The 14,995-nt window shown below is 42.8% G+C and overlaps 5 protein-coding genes across 5 annotated transcripts; 2 read left to right on the top strand and 3 right to left on the bottom strand.

Annotated features, from left to right (window-relative positions):
• The first annotated feature begins 704 nt into the window (after positions 1 to 704).
• LOC103981618 (uncharacterized protein At4g00950-like) lies at positions 705 to 1,817 on the top strand. The gene is made up of 2 exons (XM_009398365.3): positions 705 to 1,325; positions 1,552 to 1,817. The coding sequence occupies exons 1-2, from the start codon at positions 711 to 713 to the stop codon at positions 1,615 to 1,617; spliced, it is 681 nt and encodes a 226-aa protein (XP_009396640.2). The 5' UTR covers positions 705 to 710; the 3' UTR covers positions 1,618 to 1,817.
• Positions 1,818 to 2,368: 551 nt separating this feature from the next.
• On the bottom strand, positions 2,369 to 3,430 carry LOC135672042 (protein RKD1-like). The gene is made up of 3 exons (XM_065180498.1): positions 3,285 to 3,430; positions 2,692 to 3,208; positions 2,369 to 2,545 (listed from the first exon to the last, which is right to left on the bottom strand). Exons 1-3 carry the CDS (start codon positions 3,428 to 3,430, stop codon positions 2,369 to 2,371), a joined length of 840 nt encoding a protein of 279 aa, XP_065036570.1.
• Positions 3,431 to 6,881: 3,451 nt separating this feature from the next.
• LOC135644355 (eukaryotic translation initiation factor 1A) lies at positions 6,882 to 7,645 on the top strand. Its single transcript, XM_065161858.1, has one exon. It carries the CDS (start codon positions 6,999 to 7,001, stop codon positions 7,431 to 7,433), a length of 435 nt encoding a protein of 144 aa, XP_065017930.1. The 5' UTR covers positions 6,882 to 6,998; the 3' UTR covers positions 7,434 to 7,645.
• Positions 7,646 to 10,841: 3,196 nt separating this feature from the next.
• LOC135644354 (riboflavin synthase-like) lies at positions 10,842 to 14,675 on the bottom strand. Its single transcript, XM_065161851.1, has 2 exons — positions 13,662 to 14,675; positions 10,842 to 12,885 (listed from the first exon to the last, which is right to left on the bottom strand). Exon 1 carries the CDS (start codon positions 14,548 to 14,550, stop codon positions 13,678 to 13,680), a length of 873 nt encoding a protein of 290 aa, XP_065017923.1. The 5' UTR covers positions 14,551 to 14,675; the 3' UTR covers positions 10,842 to 12,885; positions 13,662 to 13,677.
• Positions 11,003 to 11,323, bottom strand: LOC135672041 (uncharacterized). Its single transcript, XM_065180497.1, has one exon. It carries the CDS (start codon positions 11,321 to 11,323, stop codon positions 11,003 to 11,005), a length of 321 nt encoding a protein of 106 aa, XP_065036569.1.
• Positions 14,676 to 14,995: the final 320 nt, after the last annotated feature.

Genomic DNA, 14,995 nt, shown 5'->3' with positions numbered 1-14,995 from the left:
ATTGCATAGCAAATGATTCCCCGCGTCGTGATTGGCAGAACCCTCTGGACCCACCGAGAACCTCCACCGGGTCAATTTCTGGTATGTGGGGCGGGTACTTTCGCGCCATCACAAAATCGCAAGGTTTGAGGTGGAGCCCACAGCGGTGAAGTCGGGAGAGTCGACGTGGCAGAAAATACTTCTCCTACCTTGTTATCGTCTACCCGGACGCAACTCATAACGAGGCCGTGTGGGACCCATCTTTCGCTTCGGATCGTCATCGATTTAGTTCAATAATAATATTTCAATAATTTCTTGCAAAGAAAGATTTAGTTCAGTAATAATAACGTCATAACAACAACGTCGGCAGGTGACAAAGACGGGTAGGCGAATAACGAAACGGGGAAGAGAAGCCATAAACCGTATCGTCGCCTCTGACAGCTACGTTCCGTACTCAAAGCGGAAACCGCGTTGATGACGCACGTCAAACGAGTTGAAGGGATGCGAAGACTGAGGATGCACAGCCGCACCGACGACCGACACTAAGATCGCTAATTGAGTCGTGAATTCTTTCGTACTTGAGTCGCACGCCCTTCCCTGTTCACGCGCACCATGTCACGTAGCGTCTCGTAGTCCCGTTCTCGACCGGTCTCTGCTATATTAAATGCACAACCACCGAGACCGCCGTCACGACGTGTATTAGTGTGTGTCAGACACTACCGAGCTCCACCATGGATCCGACCTCCACTCCTCCCAAGCTCTCCCTCTACTGGCTTCCCAGCCAGCGGCCAGAGCCACCGGGCATGGCGACACCGCCTCCCGGGCTTCCGGTCTCCGTCCCCTTCCTGTGGGAAGAATCTCCGGGGAAGCCGAGGAAGCAGCCCACCCTTGGCGCCGGTGCCATCCGGAGTTTGGACCTGCCTCCTAGATTGGTGGCTGCTGCGGAGATCAAGTTCGATAAGACGACGCTGTCGCCCACCACAGTTCTCGACGGCCCAGAGCGGTCGTCCCGGGCCATGCCACTCGGCTCCTGCTACTCTTGTTCCTATGGAGAGGGAAGGACCGTCGTCAACATGGGAGGTAGGAAGAAGGAAGGAGTGGCTTGGTTTTGGAGGAGGGGAAGTGCGAGGAAGGTGACGAGGGAGGGAAACAGCTGGGAGATGAGCTTGGAAGGGCTGACAGAGAAGGGTATCGCTTGCTCCTCTATGCCTTCTTCTTCTTCTTTTTCTTCTTCTTGCAAGCTTGTTGGAGACTATGAGAATGAGGTTGTAGAGGAGGGGAAGGTGAGGATCACAAGGCTGAGGAGGAACAGAAGTATTGCAAGTACATCCACCTCTCATCTCTGGGTGAGTCTTTCACTCCTAAAACCCAAGTTTCCAACTCTTCTGTCAACCAATCTATCCTCCATGTCCATTTGTTTGCTTAGTTACAACAAGTAAGATTAGCCTGGATGCATGAAGTATTCGATAAAGAGAAGATGTGGTGTTCTTTCGTTTCTAGTTTGTCGGGTCTTCATGTGGACTGTCATGCATGGTGAGAGCGTTTGATGCGATCCTTTCCCTATGGCTACAGGGAAGCATTTATGGCAGCCTGAAGAAGGTGTTGCCGATGGCAGGGAGAAGGGACCGCAAGGTTTGAAGTTCTCAAAACAACTGACGACAATCCTCGATGTACCAGTCGATCTTTGTGGGAGGCATTCTGCGGTGTTCTTCAACCTTTCATATATCTGTTCTATACAAGGCTTTTGCATATGCATATGATCACTATGCACTGAAGGAATTGTATCAGTTTTCAGTAAATATGGCAACATCTTTCTTTCTTTCACTCAAACAAACAATGAAAACCCCATCAGAAGAGAGAGAGAGAGAGAGAGAGAGAGAAAGGACGGAGGTTTTATGACTCACTCTACTATCAGATGGCCAATTAACACATTACCTGCGTTCCAGGGAATAAATAGTGGCCGACCATATCAATATGATTCCATTAATGGTGAAGAAGGAGAATTGTAAATGCAATTTTCTATCTAATTAGTATACCATTGTTCAAATTTAATGGAGATTATTTATAGCGGTCATTCATACTAATTATTAGTAGATTGACATCCGCAATCTACCATACTTCATGTAATCACTAAAAGATAATAAAAATATAATTTTACTAAGTACAACCCTTTAATTATCAATCAAGTAATAGTCGTGAAAATGCAAAAGGAAAACTGCAATTTGGGATGTCATGATGCTTGTGAGGGATCTCAAATTAAGTGTATTATGATAAACTATATTCACATTCACAGGCCCGAGATTTGATGGGCACACCATTTCTCCAGCACAAAAGATGCAAAAAGAGTACATAACCAAGAGGTGTATGGCAATCCATATGACAGTGATCATTAGAACTGCTGCGACAATCTCCTCCTCTTGTAATTAGCCTTGAAGCAAGCCTGCCTAAGTTTCTTCGTTCTCTCGGTCAATTGCATCTCAGGGTTCTCCTCCATCAGCCTCTTGTGGTCCTCCAATGTCTCCAACTCTTTCCTCATGCTCTCCTCGCAGACACCCTTCCCCAACTCCTGCAGAACAATACGCGCAGCAAATACATTTATGCATCCGAAATGATTATGCTTATTCATGCGATCATTAATCGACAAGCAGCCATTGGGAGCTTCTGCATGCATCATGGCTGTTCTAATCACTTGATGGGGAAAAGAAGGCGCACCTGCACGTTATGGATCAGAGACTTCAAGCTCTTCATCTTCCTGTGAGGCCATCGGGCGATCCCGAGCTCCCTGCACCTCTTCTTCAGCACCGTCAACCCCACGTTCATCTCCTTGGCGGCCTTCGTTATTGGCATGTAGAAGTAGTTCTTGATCTCGTCGAAGCCCACATCGTTCAGCCTCGACGTCCGTCCGTCAACTCGCTTCTCCGTCGTTCTCTTTCCGTCCCAACCACTCGCACCGTCGAGGGCTTCGATCGGGAAGTCGCAAGCGTTAAGAGGCAGGGGATCAAGCAGAAGGTCTTCGTTGTTGCTGGTCGAGACGCAGTCGTGCGGCCATGCAAACGGCTCCAGATCGATATCTTCCAAGTGCACTGGGTTGAGCGGTTCCGGGAGAACATGGTACTGACAAGGAACCGAAGGTAAAGAGGTATCAGAGCTTATGAGGGACGGTGAGAACCCCAAGGTGTCGTCGAACGGGTCGAGACTCTCCGGCAGCGGCACCAGATCGTCCGTCCCACTGCACCAACGAAGCAAAAGGACGATCTTATTGCACGAGTTGCTTTCGTGAGTCACAGGCTTCATGCAGTACATACCTGAGGAGATAAGGGACTTCAGGGAGGGAATCTCCATAGTGAGGCCACTCCGAGAAGAACTTCTCCTCCAGTAACATGAGATTGTTCATGCGGTCGAGATCCATGCCGAAGAATAAAGGGGGCTTCGCAGCGGGTTTGCGATCCATGCAAGCGACCGACAGAAAGGAAGCGAATGCCTGCAAAACCTCCCTTTGGGAATGATGATGTGCGCCACAGACGGGCGAATATATACATCCGATACATACGCATGCACGGCGTAAGAACGTGTTTGTTATGCGGCTAATTATTACTGTGGTTATTAGCGCCGTTATCGAGTTCTCTCAACTTCAACGTATCCATGCATGCATGCATGCATTTACGGCCAATTATGATGGTTCCCGAGAGATTAAAGAGATCTCATCCCCCCTTCTCGATTCGTGCCTCTGGTTCTGCGAAGGGGGCATTAATCCTTGGGAAGAACGCTTTGCTATATTTTTTTTGTAGGGCAAGGGAGGAAAAGATGGACGGAGAGGATAACGTATGCGTGTGTGGGTTTCCAAGTAATTGGGTGACAGAGAGGGTTAGCAAAATCCTACTAAACGAGTGTCTTATGGCGATAAGGGCGTTCGATGGAAGCCTTTTGGGGGGGTGAGCTGACTACCCGATCACACCTACGCGTGGAGATTAGGCTGACCAAATGTGGACGTTCGCTGTCAGCGTTTGAGGTCGAAGCCAAGCATCGACAGTTCTTCTTTGTCATCCTCGGTTGATTTGGATCAAGCAAATTGATTTGAATCAAGAGATATAAAGAGAAATAAATTTTTATATATAAATAAATACTAATATGTAGCGGAATTAAATAGAATCACAATCAAATAGAATATCAAGATTTATATGAAAAACCCTTTCAAAATGAAGGGTAAAAATCACAACACAAACTAGAGATAATCCACTATAAGAATAATGAATATATAAATCTCAATCTCTTCCTCAAAACCCTAACAATAATTATAAGAGAATAACTGTGATATAAGGATAAAGTTATTGTGCACAATATCTAAATTTTCCTCAAGTAATCACAGTAAGAATGTACTGTTGATCCAATTTATCCTGAGATAAAAACACTACTAGATGATTGAGAACAGTTTCTCTATGTTGTCCTTGTTTTTTTTTCCTTTCTTTCTCTTGTTTTTCTGTTTTGTTCTCCTTCTTTTCTTTGGAATCACGTGGTTGCAGCCTTCTCCCTCGTTGCCTTTTTCTCTCCTATTTTCGTAGCCATCACACACTCCCTAACTTTGATATAGGGTTAAGTCAAAGGAGGTGGGCTGTGGGCTGATAAAGCCCACCTTGGACAGAACATATGGGTTGTCAGTCCAATAACCAACATATTCTATCATGCTTGGAAGAACACGAATCCCTATAATCATATTTTTTAGTGTTATAATTAGTTCACAAGCATTTAAAGGTAATTAGTTGATGTTTGGTATGATGTAGCAGTGGCAATGATACATAAACCATCATTGTATGGGATTAATATTAATCCTACGTTTTGTTTGAGAAACATGATCTAACGCCATTAGGAGGTGATAGTAATCCGGACCTATCGACTCACATGGTCCCTAAATGATCATTTAGGTATGTTCTCATTTAGTCGATCTTCGTGAACAATAATTCGTAGAAGATCATTCGAGTATATCGTCCTTCTAGACAAAACACCAAAAGGAGGTTATTACGATAGTTACAAACAATCCCCTCGATCCACCAGGTATAAAAATCAAACCTTCACACTTGTTTAGGAGTTGAACCTTTCTCTAAAACCTTTCGCATTCCACGTAACCAAAAAAAAAAAAAAGCTAACTTATGTGTCAAAAAAAGTCGGGTCAGGAAACTCTTCCTCACACTAACATTTGTGTAGGAACCCATCGAGGAGACTGAAATCCACCTCGGATCCTCGGAAGCCATATAAAAGACTTTCTTGGAGCCATCTTGGGCACCTCAGTACTGCGCAACTACTACTCGAGACTATCACGAGGATTTTTCGGACAACCTACAGATCGATGGACGATCGATCGAGCAAAAACAAAGAGGTATTATAATAAAAAACTAATGTTTTTTTCTTTTCTTTTCTTTTGGTCGCTAACTCATGTTGATTTGAAATAAAAATTTTGGGAGTAATATTGGGGAAAAAACAGTCCATGATTTGGGACACTTTGCACCGTTTGATGTACTTATAAGCATGCATAGATTTATCAAATGATAATTGATCTAATCAATGGTTGCAAGTTAACATAGGTGGAGCGATCAATGCACACAAAAAGAAGCATCGATGTTTAGGTCTTTGCTTTAAATGACTTGACAATTGCACCGTCCAACATTATGCAACATGACTTTTCTATTAAAGATTAAAAAAAAGCCTAGATAAATTATCAAGATAAATTTCTATTTTTCTCGTATATGACCTTTTGTTGTATAGTCTAATTTCTCTTTAAAATTTTATTTTCTCATGTAAAATTTTTTATTTCCTTGAGTATCTAAACAATATTTGTTTAGATACGAGTGATGTTTGGTTTTCAAATATAAATACATTTTAGAAATTTGGTAGGTTTGGTCAACTCAATTAGATGAATCAAATAATCATGTCTAATACTAATAGATTGATGTCATAAGAAGAGCCCAAAGAAATTATCACAAGAGATTCAAAATTAAAATATTTTCCTTTGAGAATACATAAAACTTTTTTTTCAACTCTAAAGATAATAATTGATTTTACAAAGGCACAATTCAAAGTGCATTTAAGAATTTTAAGATCTTTTTTAGGATAATTAATCATGGGATCTCAGTCTCTATTGGGTCCATATCTTGGATTGGACAATTAGATCATTGAGCCCAAATCAATAATTAAAAAGAAATTATTAGTTTTGGCTCAAATTATATATGTAGAATCCTTGCAGCAAGTTCTACAATCCTAGTAAGCTCTACAATCCTAACAGTGCTGAAGTTTATCATCTTTGAGGTACCTTCCTGCTATATTCATTTGGTAATACCTAAATTATATATGCCGATTTGGGTTGCATGCTTCGAGATTCGTGCTGCGACAGATTAAGCGACGTCTTGGTCTCCATTGCGGTGCCGATGGTTCGTCTAATCGGATCAACACGGTCCGATTTGGATCCGCATTGCAAATCTGTGATCGCTCCATGTCGTCAATTCACTTATTGCAATTGCTTGATAATTAATTAAGAGAAGGCACAGACGATTAGACCTACGACGCGGAATGAGCTAAACCATTAGAGTACAAATGACATTATTAGCAATTTTGAAAAGGATAATTAGTCACTAAACCAAATTAATAATAATGTTTTACCAGTGACAATATATCTTGACATCATCTTACATGAATTTTTTTTTCTTATTTTATCATCTATAGAAATAATAATTAATAATTATCTATGTTTATGTAAATAAAAAGTTACTGAGCAATGCTACCTGCAATTACATGGCGCCTACAATTTGGGCTTGCTCCGAGATGCGTGCAACGCCAGATTAACGGAGATCATCTCCTCCGAACGTCCATGATATATATAGGTAGAATAAAAGCGTGTCACACAAGTTTTCGTATTGCGTGGCCTTCACGCGATCCTTTTTGAGGACCGAACAAAGGCTGCTCGAAGGAAAGGAGCGGAGACTAGAAGGATCGAGGAGGAGGGTTAGGGTTTCGATCGACGGTCGCGAAGGATGCCGAAGAACAAGGGTAAGGGAGGGAAGAACCGCAAGCGCGGTAAGAACGAGGCCGACGACGAGAAGCGCGAGCTGGTCTTCAAGGAGGACGGCCAGGAGTACGCCCAGGTCCTTCGGATGCTCGGCAACGGCCGCTGCGAGGCCATGTGCATCGACGGCAGCAAGCGGCTCTGCCACATCCGCGGTAAGATGCACAAGAAGGTCTGGATCGCCGCCGGCGACATCATCCTCGTCGGCCTCCGCGACTACCAGGACGACAAGGCCGACGTCATATTCAAGTACATGCCCGACGAGGCCCGTCTCCTCAAGGCCTACGGGGAGCTCCCCGAGAACACCCGCCTCAACGAAGGCATCGGAGGACTGGATGAAGAGGAGGAGGGCGCCGCTGATGACTACATCGAGTTCGAGGACGAGGACATCGACAAGATCTAAGCGGTGGAAGGATCGAATAAGGTCTGGCTTGCCTTTCCTTCTATCTATGTCTTGAATTTGATGTCGATTCCGTTTCTTGCAAGTCTGCTGCTGGAGTTTGGGTATAATATAGAAATAAGTACACAGATGCTTGGATGGTCTTAAAATCCTATGATGATTACTGGTGGTGTAAAAGAGACTGTCTATCTGATCATGATGATGCTTTTGTCGCACTGTGCTGTCATAACAATTAATTTAGTATCCTTAAGGATTCTTGGTATGCAGATTTCAATACTTTTGATTTCAATCCAACAATAACTTGAAATGGTTCTTATCTTCGTCTAGGTCGAAACAGAAGTTTTGTGGTCATAGGCATGTCTCCTTTTCAGGTCTTCAGTGAAATTCTAGAGAATTTTTACAAAGGATTGTCCTCATAAGCCTCAAGAAGCCTTAGCTTAAATTTCCATATGTATTTGGAGAGGCATTGGTAAACATTTGTGTGATTACAATCATTTTTGTTGTCTTCATATTAGCAGGTATTCATTATCTCAATGATTTTGTGATAATCTTGTTCGGTTGATATATTTAAGATGATTGTAGATTGCTTGTTTGACCATATGCCTTTCCATGCCTAAGGGCAAAAAGAATGCAGCCACATGAGGACTTGTGTCACTGTAGTTCTCGTTTTCCCTCTTGTTACCTCTGATAGCCAGAGTGACCTCGATCTTACTGATTCAAGTGTTCTCAAGCACCATTTGGTGGAAATGTGCTTTCTAATCGACCGATGAAGTTTATCGTATTCTTTCTGAAATCATGGCAATGTCCAAGTTTGTTTGGACTTGTTATGGCCTTTAAAGTTTAAACTAGATGGTGGGGATTTATTTATCTTTTGCGTGATTCCGTAGTAACCTGTTAGGTTGTTCTGGTGGCTTTGCCATGTCGTTGGGAAGGCCAGCTGGGGGAGTAAGAATAGATAGCGATAGGCAATTACTGCAACCTCGAGAAGTTCTCTGTGGAAAAATGAACATCTTAGCCTGCCAAATCATGGTTGGATGAAGCAGCTTTGTCATCTCTTTTTTTCTTGCTGATGGAGCATGTAACTTTGCAATATGAATGGCGCAGGCAACTCCGAAGTATGAAGAGGGTGGGTGATCTGGGTAACACGAGGTGTGGCAAAGATAGATTGGGGATCTTTAGAAATTACTGGTGTCATGAACTCATAATACTGTGTTTTTTTTATCTAGATCTCCCTTGGTGATACTTCATCTGGTGTTAAGAGATTGTCCCCGAGTGGAACAACAATAGGTAGAAGATGATGACTTTGTCTATGATTCATCTTCTTAGCTAGTGAATGAGTGGAACGACAATAGGTAGAAGATGATGACTTTGTCTATGATTCATCTTCTTAGCTAGTGAATAAGTGTGACACATGGACTAACGATGACCCGCCTGCATTCATAATGATGCAGCAGATTGCCGTCTTTCTTTAGACTGAATTTGCCATTCATGGATCAAATACATTTGGAGAACCCTTCTCTGCCACCACATTTGTTAGGAGGAGGCAAATATTTCTGTTGAAATCATACTCTTACAGAGCCCTTTTTGCCACAACATTTGCTGGGAGGAAGCAGCATGTTTCAAAGCCAATCTTTTAGTCAAAATGATACTGGAAGTTGGCAGGATGTCTGTGATTATTATGCGGAAGTCATTGATAGATTTTTGAAACTTTCTTTTGCATCGGTAGATGTCAGGTAAGTAAAATCTGATGAGGTTTGTCGAATTGTGTTGTTGCCAAGTTTTTCTTGAGTCTTAGTTTAATGCTAAGTAGCTTCTCAGTCACGTAGCAAATCTACTGTCAATATTGTTTGATATCATCCCGATGTTTGTCTTTTTAATTATTTATTAGCAATACCAATCAATATTGGTTGGCATAGTTTGATGGCCGGTACCTAAAACCTTCAGCAGCTTTATTGGAAACACTAAAATCATTCATCTGCTCTTGCTATGCAACATCTGAATTTATTTGCTTCTCCATTGATGCTAACATATTAATTGTTTTAATATGTTCCTCTAGAATAGGGAAAATTAAACAAGTCATATAGGGTAAGTGTGATAGAGGGCCGCTATATATAATATGGTGTTCATTAGATCCTCAATAGGACTGTTAAGGTGCTTGAAGCCTAATCATAATAGCCTTGGGACCGTTATGTATTCCCTACTCTATAAGTTTTGTGATTCCTGCAGCAGGGATCTGTTGTTTGCGGCTACGATGTCTTTTACAAATGGAAAGTGGTGGAGGGTTTTGATCTCGTGATAATGGAAAGTCAGAGTCGATTCAAAATTAATTAATCTGATTTGATTAATTAGTTTATAATTTTAAATAATTTTAATATATATATATATATGTTTATAATTTTAAATAAATTAAAAAAATATATATATATTTTAAATGAATCGATTCAGTTAATCGAACCGAATCATAATCTTGTTCCAATTGAACGAACGACATGATAATATTTTTTATAGTCAGAATCATTGGTGAATGAATCATTGATGAGATATAAATAATTCAATTCAATTCAAATTTGATTTGGTTTGATTCAATTTTCGATTTGATTTGAACATCGGAAAGGGGGATGGGTTCGCAGCTATAATTCACTACCAATGGAGCATTTTCTTTTCCCTTGGTAATGATGCGGTAAACTCACCTTATAAAAGAGTTTGCGAGGTGGCCTCGGTTTCAGCGTTCATCTCTCTCATAAATCTTTCATTGCATTTTTTTGGGATCCATTTGTGCGAACTAGGAACTCGATGAATCGTTGCCGGATGTAGTTAGTGTTAACTCGTCATCAATATTATCTATATGGAGATTGAATACCAGTAGAATTCACAATCTCAACCTATGTATAAGCTAAATTCCGATGTATGTAGTACGACTCGGACTAACTCGTCATTTGGCGAGCCGGATGGTCGACTCCAAGGACGAATCAACGATACATGTTGTAGGAAAACATTGTCTGGTAAAATGCTTAGATCTGATGTCTCTTGATCTGTGCTCCCGGTGATTGATCAAGTGGAAAACACCGGAAGCGAAAAAAATTAGCAGCTGCTGATAGATTGATTATTGTCGAACCCGAGTTCTACATATTCTGACCGACACAGCTACTTTTCCATGACCTTCGGAAAACAACAATATTAGTAATATTTTTTGAAGCCTTTTTCTGTTGTTTATGCTCTTAGAGAAGGTAATGGTATCTGCAAACCGACTGAACCAAAAGACCGATCTTGTGTGGGGTAGGAACAGTGTCGTTTACGGTATCAGGTAATCGTTATCTTGTTATTGGAAAAGAGAAAAACAAGGAGCGGCTGCGTATAACGTGGTCGACGAGATCGACTTCCGCAGGACGTAACCACGATTAAACAGCGGCATCACATGGAACATGTGCTTCTCGTTTCATTGTAAACAAGAAAACAGGGGGAAGAAAATTACACCTTCTCCAACCACTAAACAGCAATGATCAAACGTAGTTGCACCGTCGAGAAGAATGATGTGCAATCATTGGTAGCAGCAAACGGTGCGCGGTCTCACCTCATCGATGCGCGGTGACGAGCGACTCGATGAACCGCAACCCGTCGAATCTGGGAGTCGATCCATCTTCCTGCTTCTGCTTCTGCTTCTCCTGAGACGACGACTCTCGGCCCTGCTCCATGGTGTCGGACGAGAGGAGCGTGGTGAGAAGCCGAACACAGCATCCTTGGTTACTCGTTATAGCTGATGTGGACGGACGCCCACTTACCTGGTTTGGAGCTTGGAGTTTGGGATCCGAGAGCGAGCCGGACACCGCAGTCGAGTACGAGGCGGCCGCCATGATCGCCGTAGAAGCGACCGTGACGATGCCGGTAGCCTTCATGATGATGATGGTAGCGGCAGATCTCTCTCTTCTCTCCCTCTTTGGTCCTCTCTTGTTCTCCTGGTGGTGGTATAGGCGAATGGGTATATATCGATACACAAATTTATAATCCTAACCCGACACAGCAAAAGCATGTGTTTGGAAGGCGATGAGAGCTGGCATCAGAACGCGTGTATGGTGGCCAACGCGACTACGTTGGCACACCGATCGTCCCACCCGATGAACATCAATCATTGTGCATATGGTCCGTCCTAAATTTACCCTCGTCTTAAGAACACGTATGGAGACTGCCTCAAAATATTGACTCTACTCGGTAACATTGGACATTAGCTTTTTTGTTCCCCAAGGAAAGCTTTCTTCGTGCCACCACCACCTGATGAGGGAGAGGGATTGATGGCCAAGGAATCGATTCTGGTGGGAGGGTGGTGCGAGACTCTAGTTTGGGGAACCATCAGATGCGGTGAAATATGACTCTATATGACTAGGCATAATAATTTAGATGAGTCTAATCACTCGTTCAAAGATGCAATGATGTGAGGTCTCATTGGACTATTACTGGATTTGATTTTGGGTTATGTTGTATCTTAAATGCTGAAAGTCTCAAGTGAGAAAGATTGTAATGAACCGATTTAGTCGTTCCATATCACAGGATACTTAGAAAGACCTTTAAGTGTTTGTTGATGGATTAACTATTTCTATTGTTAACTATGATTTATTTAAGCATTTTTGAATCAACAGTTTAAACTCAACAATTAACTTATGGAAGGTTGAGCCCATGATAATTAAGTGACATTGCCCATTAATCGTAAGGAAACAAAACAAGCACAATAAATGTATTATTCTTCCTAGAATATCCATGTTACAATCAGCTGATGACATACAACTCCCGACAAGTAGGAAAGAGGAAGAACAAGAATTATTTTCAGGAGTCGGGAAAAATCAGTTACTAATTTTGATGCCACTTACTTTTGAACTTACAGGAAGGAACATTGGCTAGCTAAAGTGTGAAGGTATAGTTGTCATAAAAGTTAGTAAAAAAAGAAGACAGACCAGACCCCCAGTGTCGAAGAACCGCCAACAAACACAGGAAACATTTTAGAACAGAATATAGCGCTATCCGCAGATGCCAAAAACAGCGAGAGAAAAAGTTTAGTGTCATTCACAAAAATAAACAGAGGAACATCTGAATCTTGTTCTTCATAGAAGGCAAGAATGCTGTGTTAGAGTTAGCTAGTTGCTTATGTTAATGCCTCTTGCTTTTTGAACTACAGGCGTGAAGCTTTATGTATAGTTGTAATAAAAGTTCAAAGAAGATAAGACAGACAAAACCCAGTTTTGAAGAACCACAACAGGCATAGCATACATTGTTAGACTATAGAATGACAGAAGCATAATATCATGTTCAAGAACAAGTAATAGTCATAAATCAATCATGTTCCTCATAGAAGGTAGTAGTGTCGTCTTGTGAAACTATCCTTGGTAAAGATCGGCAGCATTAGTCTCACACTCGTTAAAATGTTCGGGTCGGACGCTTGCTTATGTTGATGCCTCTTGCCTTTGAACTACAGGCAAGAACATTAGCTAGCTTCGCATCGTGTCTTTGTAATACAAGTCAGTGAAAGAGAAGACTGTGTCGAAGAACCACAACAGGCATAGCAAACATTTTAGATACCAAATCATAAAGAGATTCATTAATCCTTTTTTTTCTCCAAAATTAGAAGAAATTTTCATTATATCAAATGGCATATATGATGCTCACACGTGGATTCGAATCTGAGACCTATCACTTGTGCAATAATGCACCGACTAAGCCTGATGTCTCAACAGAGACGAGATTCGTTATTCCCAACCCTACTTCATTTTGATTGTTATTTGAACAAAAAGATCACAGTAAACTTTTGGTAAAAGTCACAGGTGGCTTAATGATGAAGAGAAGCACTATTCGTTCGTAATAACATTCATTCATGTTCATCATAGAAGGCAGAGTGCTTATTAAACTAAAGATTTTGGTACATGTACAGAATGCAGCAATGTGTATGCATGTATATAACATAAGTATGCAGAAAATTTCTAAGGTAGGCAAACTATGATATCCATATCTATCAAAACATTCATCAAAAGCAAAATTTGATTTTGATGCTCAAATTTGCAAGATGAAGTTTCAGTGCATTATTCCAAACACCAAGACTTGGGAGGGAGGATCACCAAATCCCATCATCACTGACTGATAAATAAGCATAAGAGATTCTTGTTTCATGATTAACTGATAGATAAACAGAACATGTAAATCTAAGAAAAGAGAACTCCAAACTGAAGAGCAAGAATCAGAATCAATTACCTCCTCCCGTTTCCTATCAAGAAGTAATAGCAGCGGAATGATCATCGAATCTGCCTCTAAGAAGCTTCTCGACGTACTTGCCGAGTATATCTACCTCCAAGTTCACCTTATCCCCGACCTTCTTCAGCGGGATCACCACCTTCTGCTGTGTGTAGGCCACCAACATGAAGTCGAAGCACCCCTCCTCCTCGTACACCTTCACCACCGTCAGGCTCGTCCCGTCCACCGCAATGAACCCCTTGGGCACGACGTAGCGCAGCAGCTCCGGCGTGGCCCGCACTTTCACCCACAGCGAGTCCCCCTCGGGCACGAAGGACGCGATCTCGCCGGTGCCGTCGATGTGGCCCTGCACGATGTGGCCGCCCATCCGCGATATCGGCTGCAGGGAGCGCTCGAGGTTGACGGGGGACCCAAGGCCGACCTCACCGAGGGCGGTCCGGCGGAGGGTCTCCGGCGAGAGGCCGACGGTGAAGGTGGAGGCGCCGGGGTCGAAGTGGGACACGGTGAGGCAGGTGCCGTTGACGGCGATGCTGTCACCGAGCTGGACGCCTTCGAGGACGGTGCTCGCGGCGATGCGCATCTCGATGCCGCCGTCATCGTCCCCGGAGGGGCCGAGGCGCTCGACGTGGCCCATCTCCTCCACGATGCCGGTGAAGAGGCACGTGAAGGCGCTAGATCTAGGGGCCCGGCTCTTGAGGGGCTTGGAGCGAAGGGATCGGGGAAGGAGGAGGGGTTTGAGAAAGATGGACGACGACGACGGTTTAAGAGAGAGCGAGTAGGAGACGGAGAAGTAGCAATTGCAAGCGCTCGTCGGGGGAGGAAGAAGAAGAGAGGGTTCGAGCCTGGCGAGGGGAAGATGGAGGCGGGCGGAGGCAGACGACGCCGCCATTGTTCTGTTCGACGATTCGAGGGCAGCAAAAAGCAAGGCGGCGAAAATTGGGGAAGGCGATAGGGTCCGTTTGTTCTGCTGGAGACTTCAAGCACCGGGAGAACACAAACGTAATAGATGTGCAAGCGTCCCGCACAATAATGGAAATAAAATTGCCTCGATCACCGTCCGTCGAGGTCCACAAGAACAAACCTGAGATATCAGGCGGTGGAAATTTAAGCAGATATATTGATGGATTGATGAATCCAAAGACCCAACTTTGACTCTAATTTGTGTGTCCGCCAAATAAACTACTTCTTCTATCTTATAGTTAATGGATTGATGACATAAAATCACAGTGGGCTTTGTTTCTTTTGCTGATTTAGTTTTGGCTATTTAGACTTTACAAATAAAAAAAATAATTAGATAATAAATAGATAACAAAAGGTCAATAACCCCAAAACCT

The sequence above is a fragment of the Musa acuminata genome, chromosome BXJ1-4 (assembly GCF_036884655.1).
Source record: "Musa acuminata AAA Group cultivar baxijiao chromosome BXJ1-4, Cavendish_Baxijiao_AAA, whole genome shotgun sequence".
Lineage (NCBI taxonomy): Eukaryota > Viridiplantae > Streptophyta > Magnoliopsida > Zingiberales > Musaceae > Musa > Musa acuminata.
The sequence above is the reverse complement of the archived record's forward strand: the minus strand, read 5'-3'. Positions and strand labels throughout refer to the sequence as shown.

What these genes read in the sequence shown, in the direction of transcription:
- LOC103981618 (XM_009398365.3), top strand. Translation starts at nt 711, where the DNA reads ATGGATCCGACCTCCACTCCTCCCAAGCTCTCCCTCTACTGGCTTCCC. An exon ending in CATCCACCTCTCATCTCTGG is followed by an intron (nt 1,326 to 1,551) that starts GTGAGTCTTTCA and finishes CTATGGCTACAG; the next exon opens with GGAAGCATTTATGGCAGCCT.
- LOC135672042 (XM_065180498.1), bottom strand. Translation starts at nt 3,430, where the DNA reads ATGGATCGCAAACCCGCTGCGAAGCCCCCTTTATTCTTCGGCATGGAT. An exon ending in GAAGTCCCTTATCTCCTCAG is followed by an intron (nt 3,209 to 3,284) that starts GTATGTACTGCA and finishes TCGTTGGTGCAG; the next exon opens with TGGGACGGACGATCTGGTGC. An exon ending in CTCTGATCCATAACGTGCAG is followed by an intron (nt 2,546 to 2,691) that starts GTGCGCCTTCTT and finishes ATTGTTCTGCAG; the next exon opens with GAGTTGGGGAAGGGTGTCTG.
- LOC135644355 (XM_065161858.1), top strand. Translation starts at nt 6,999, where the DNA reads ATGCCGAAGAACAAGGGTAAGGGAGGGAAGAACCGCAAGCGCGGTAAG.
- LOC135672041 (XM_065180497.1), bottom strand. Translation starts at nt 11,323, where the DNA reads ATGAAGGCTACCGGCATCGTCACGGTCGCTTCTACGGCGATCATGGCG.
- LOC135644354 (XM_065161851.1), bottom strand. Translation starts at nt 14,550, where the DNA reads ATGGCGGCGTCGTCTGCCTCCGCCCGCCTCCATCTTCCCCTCGCCAGG.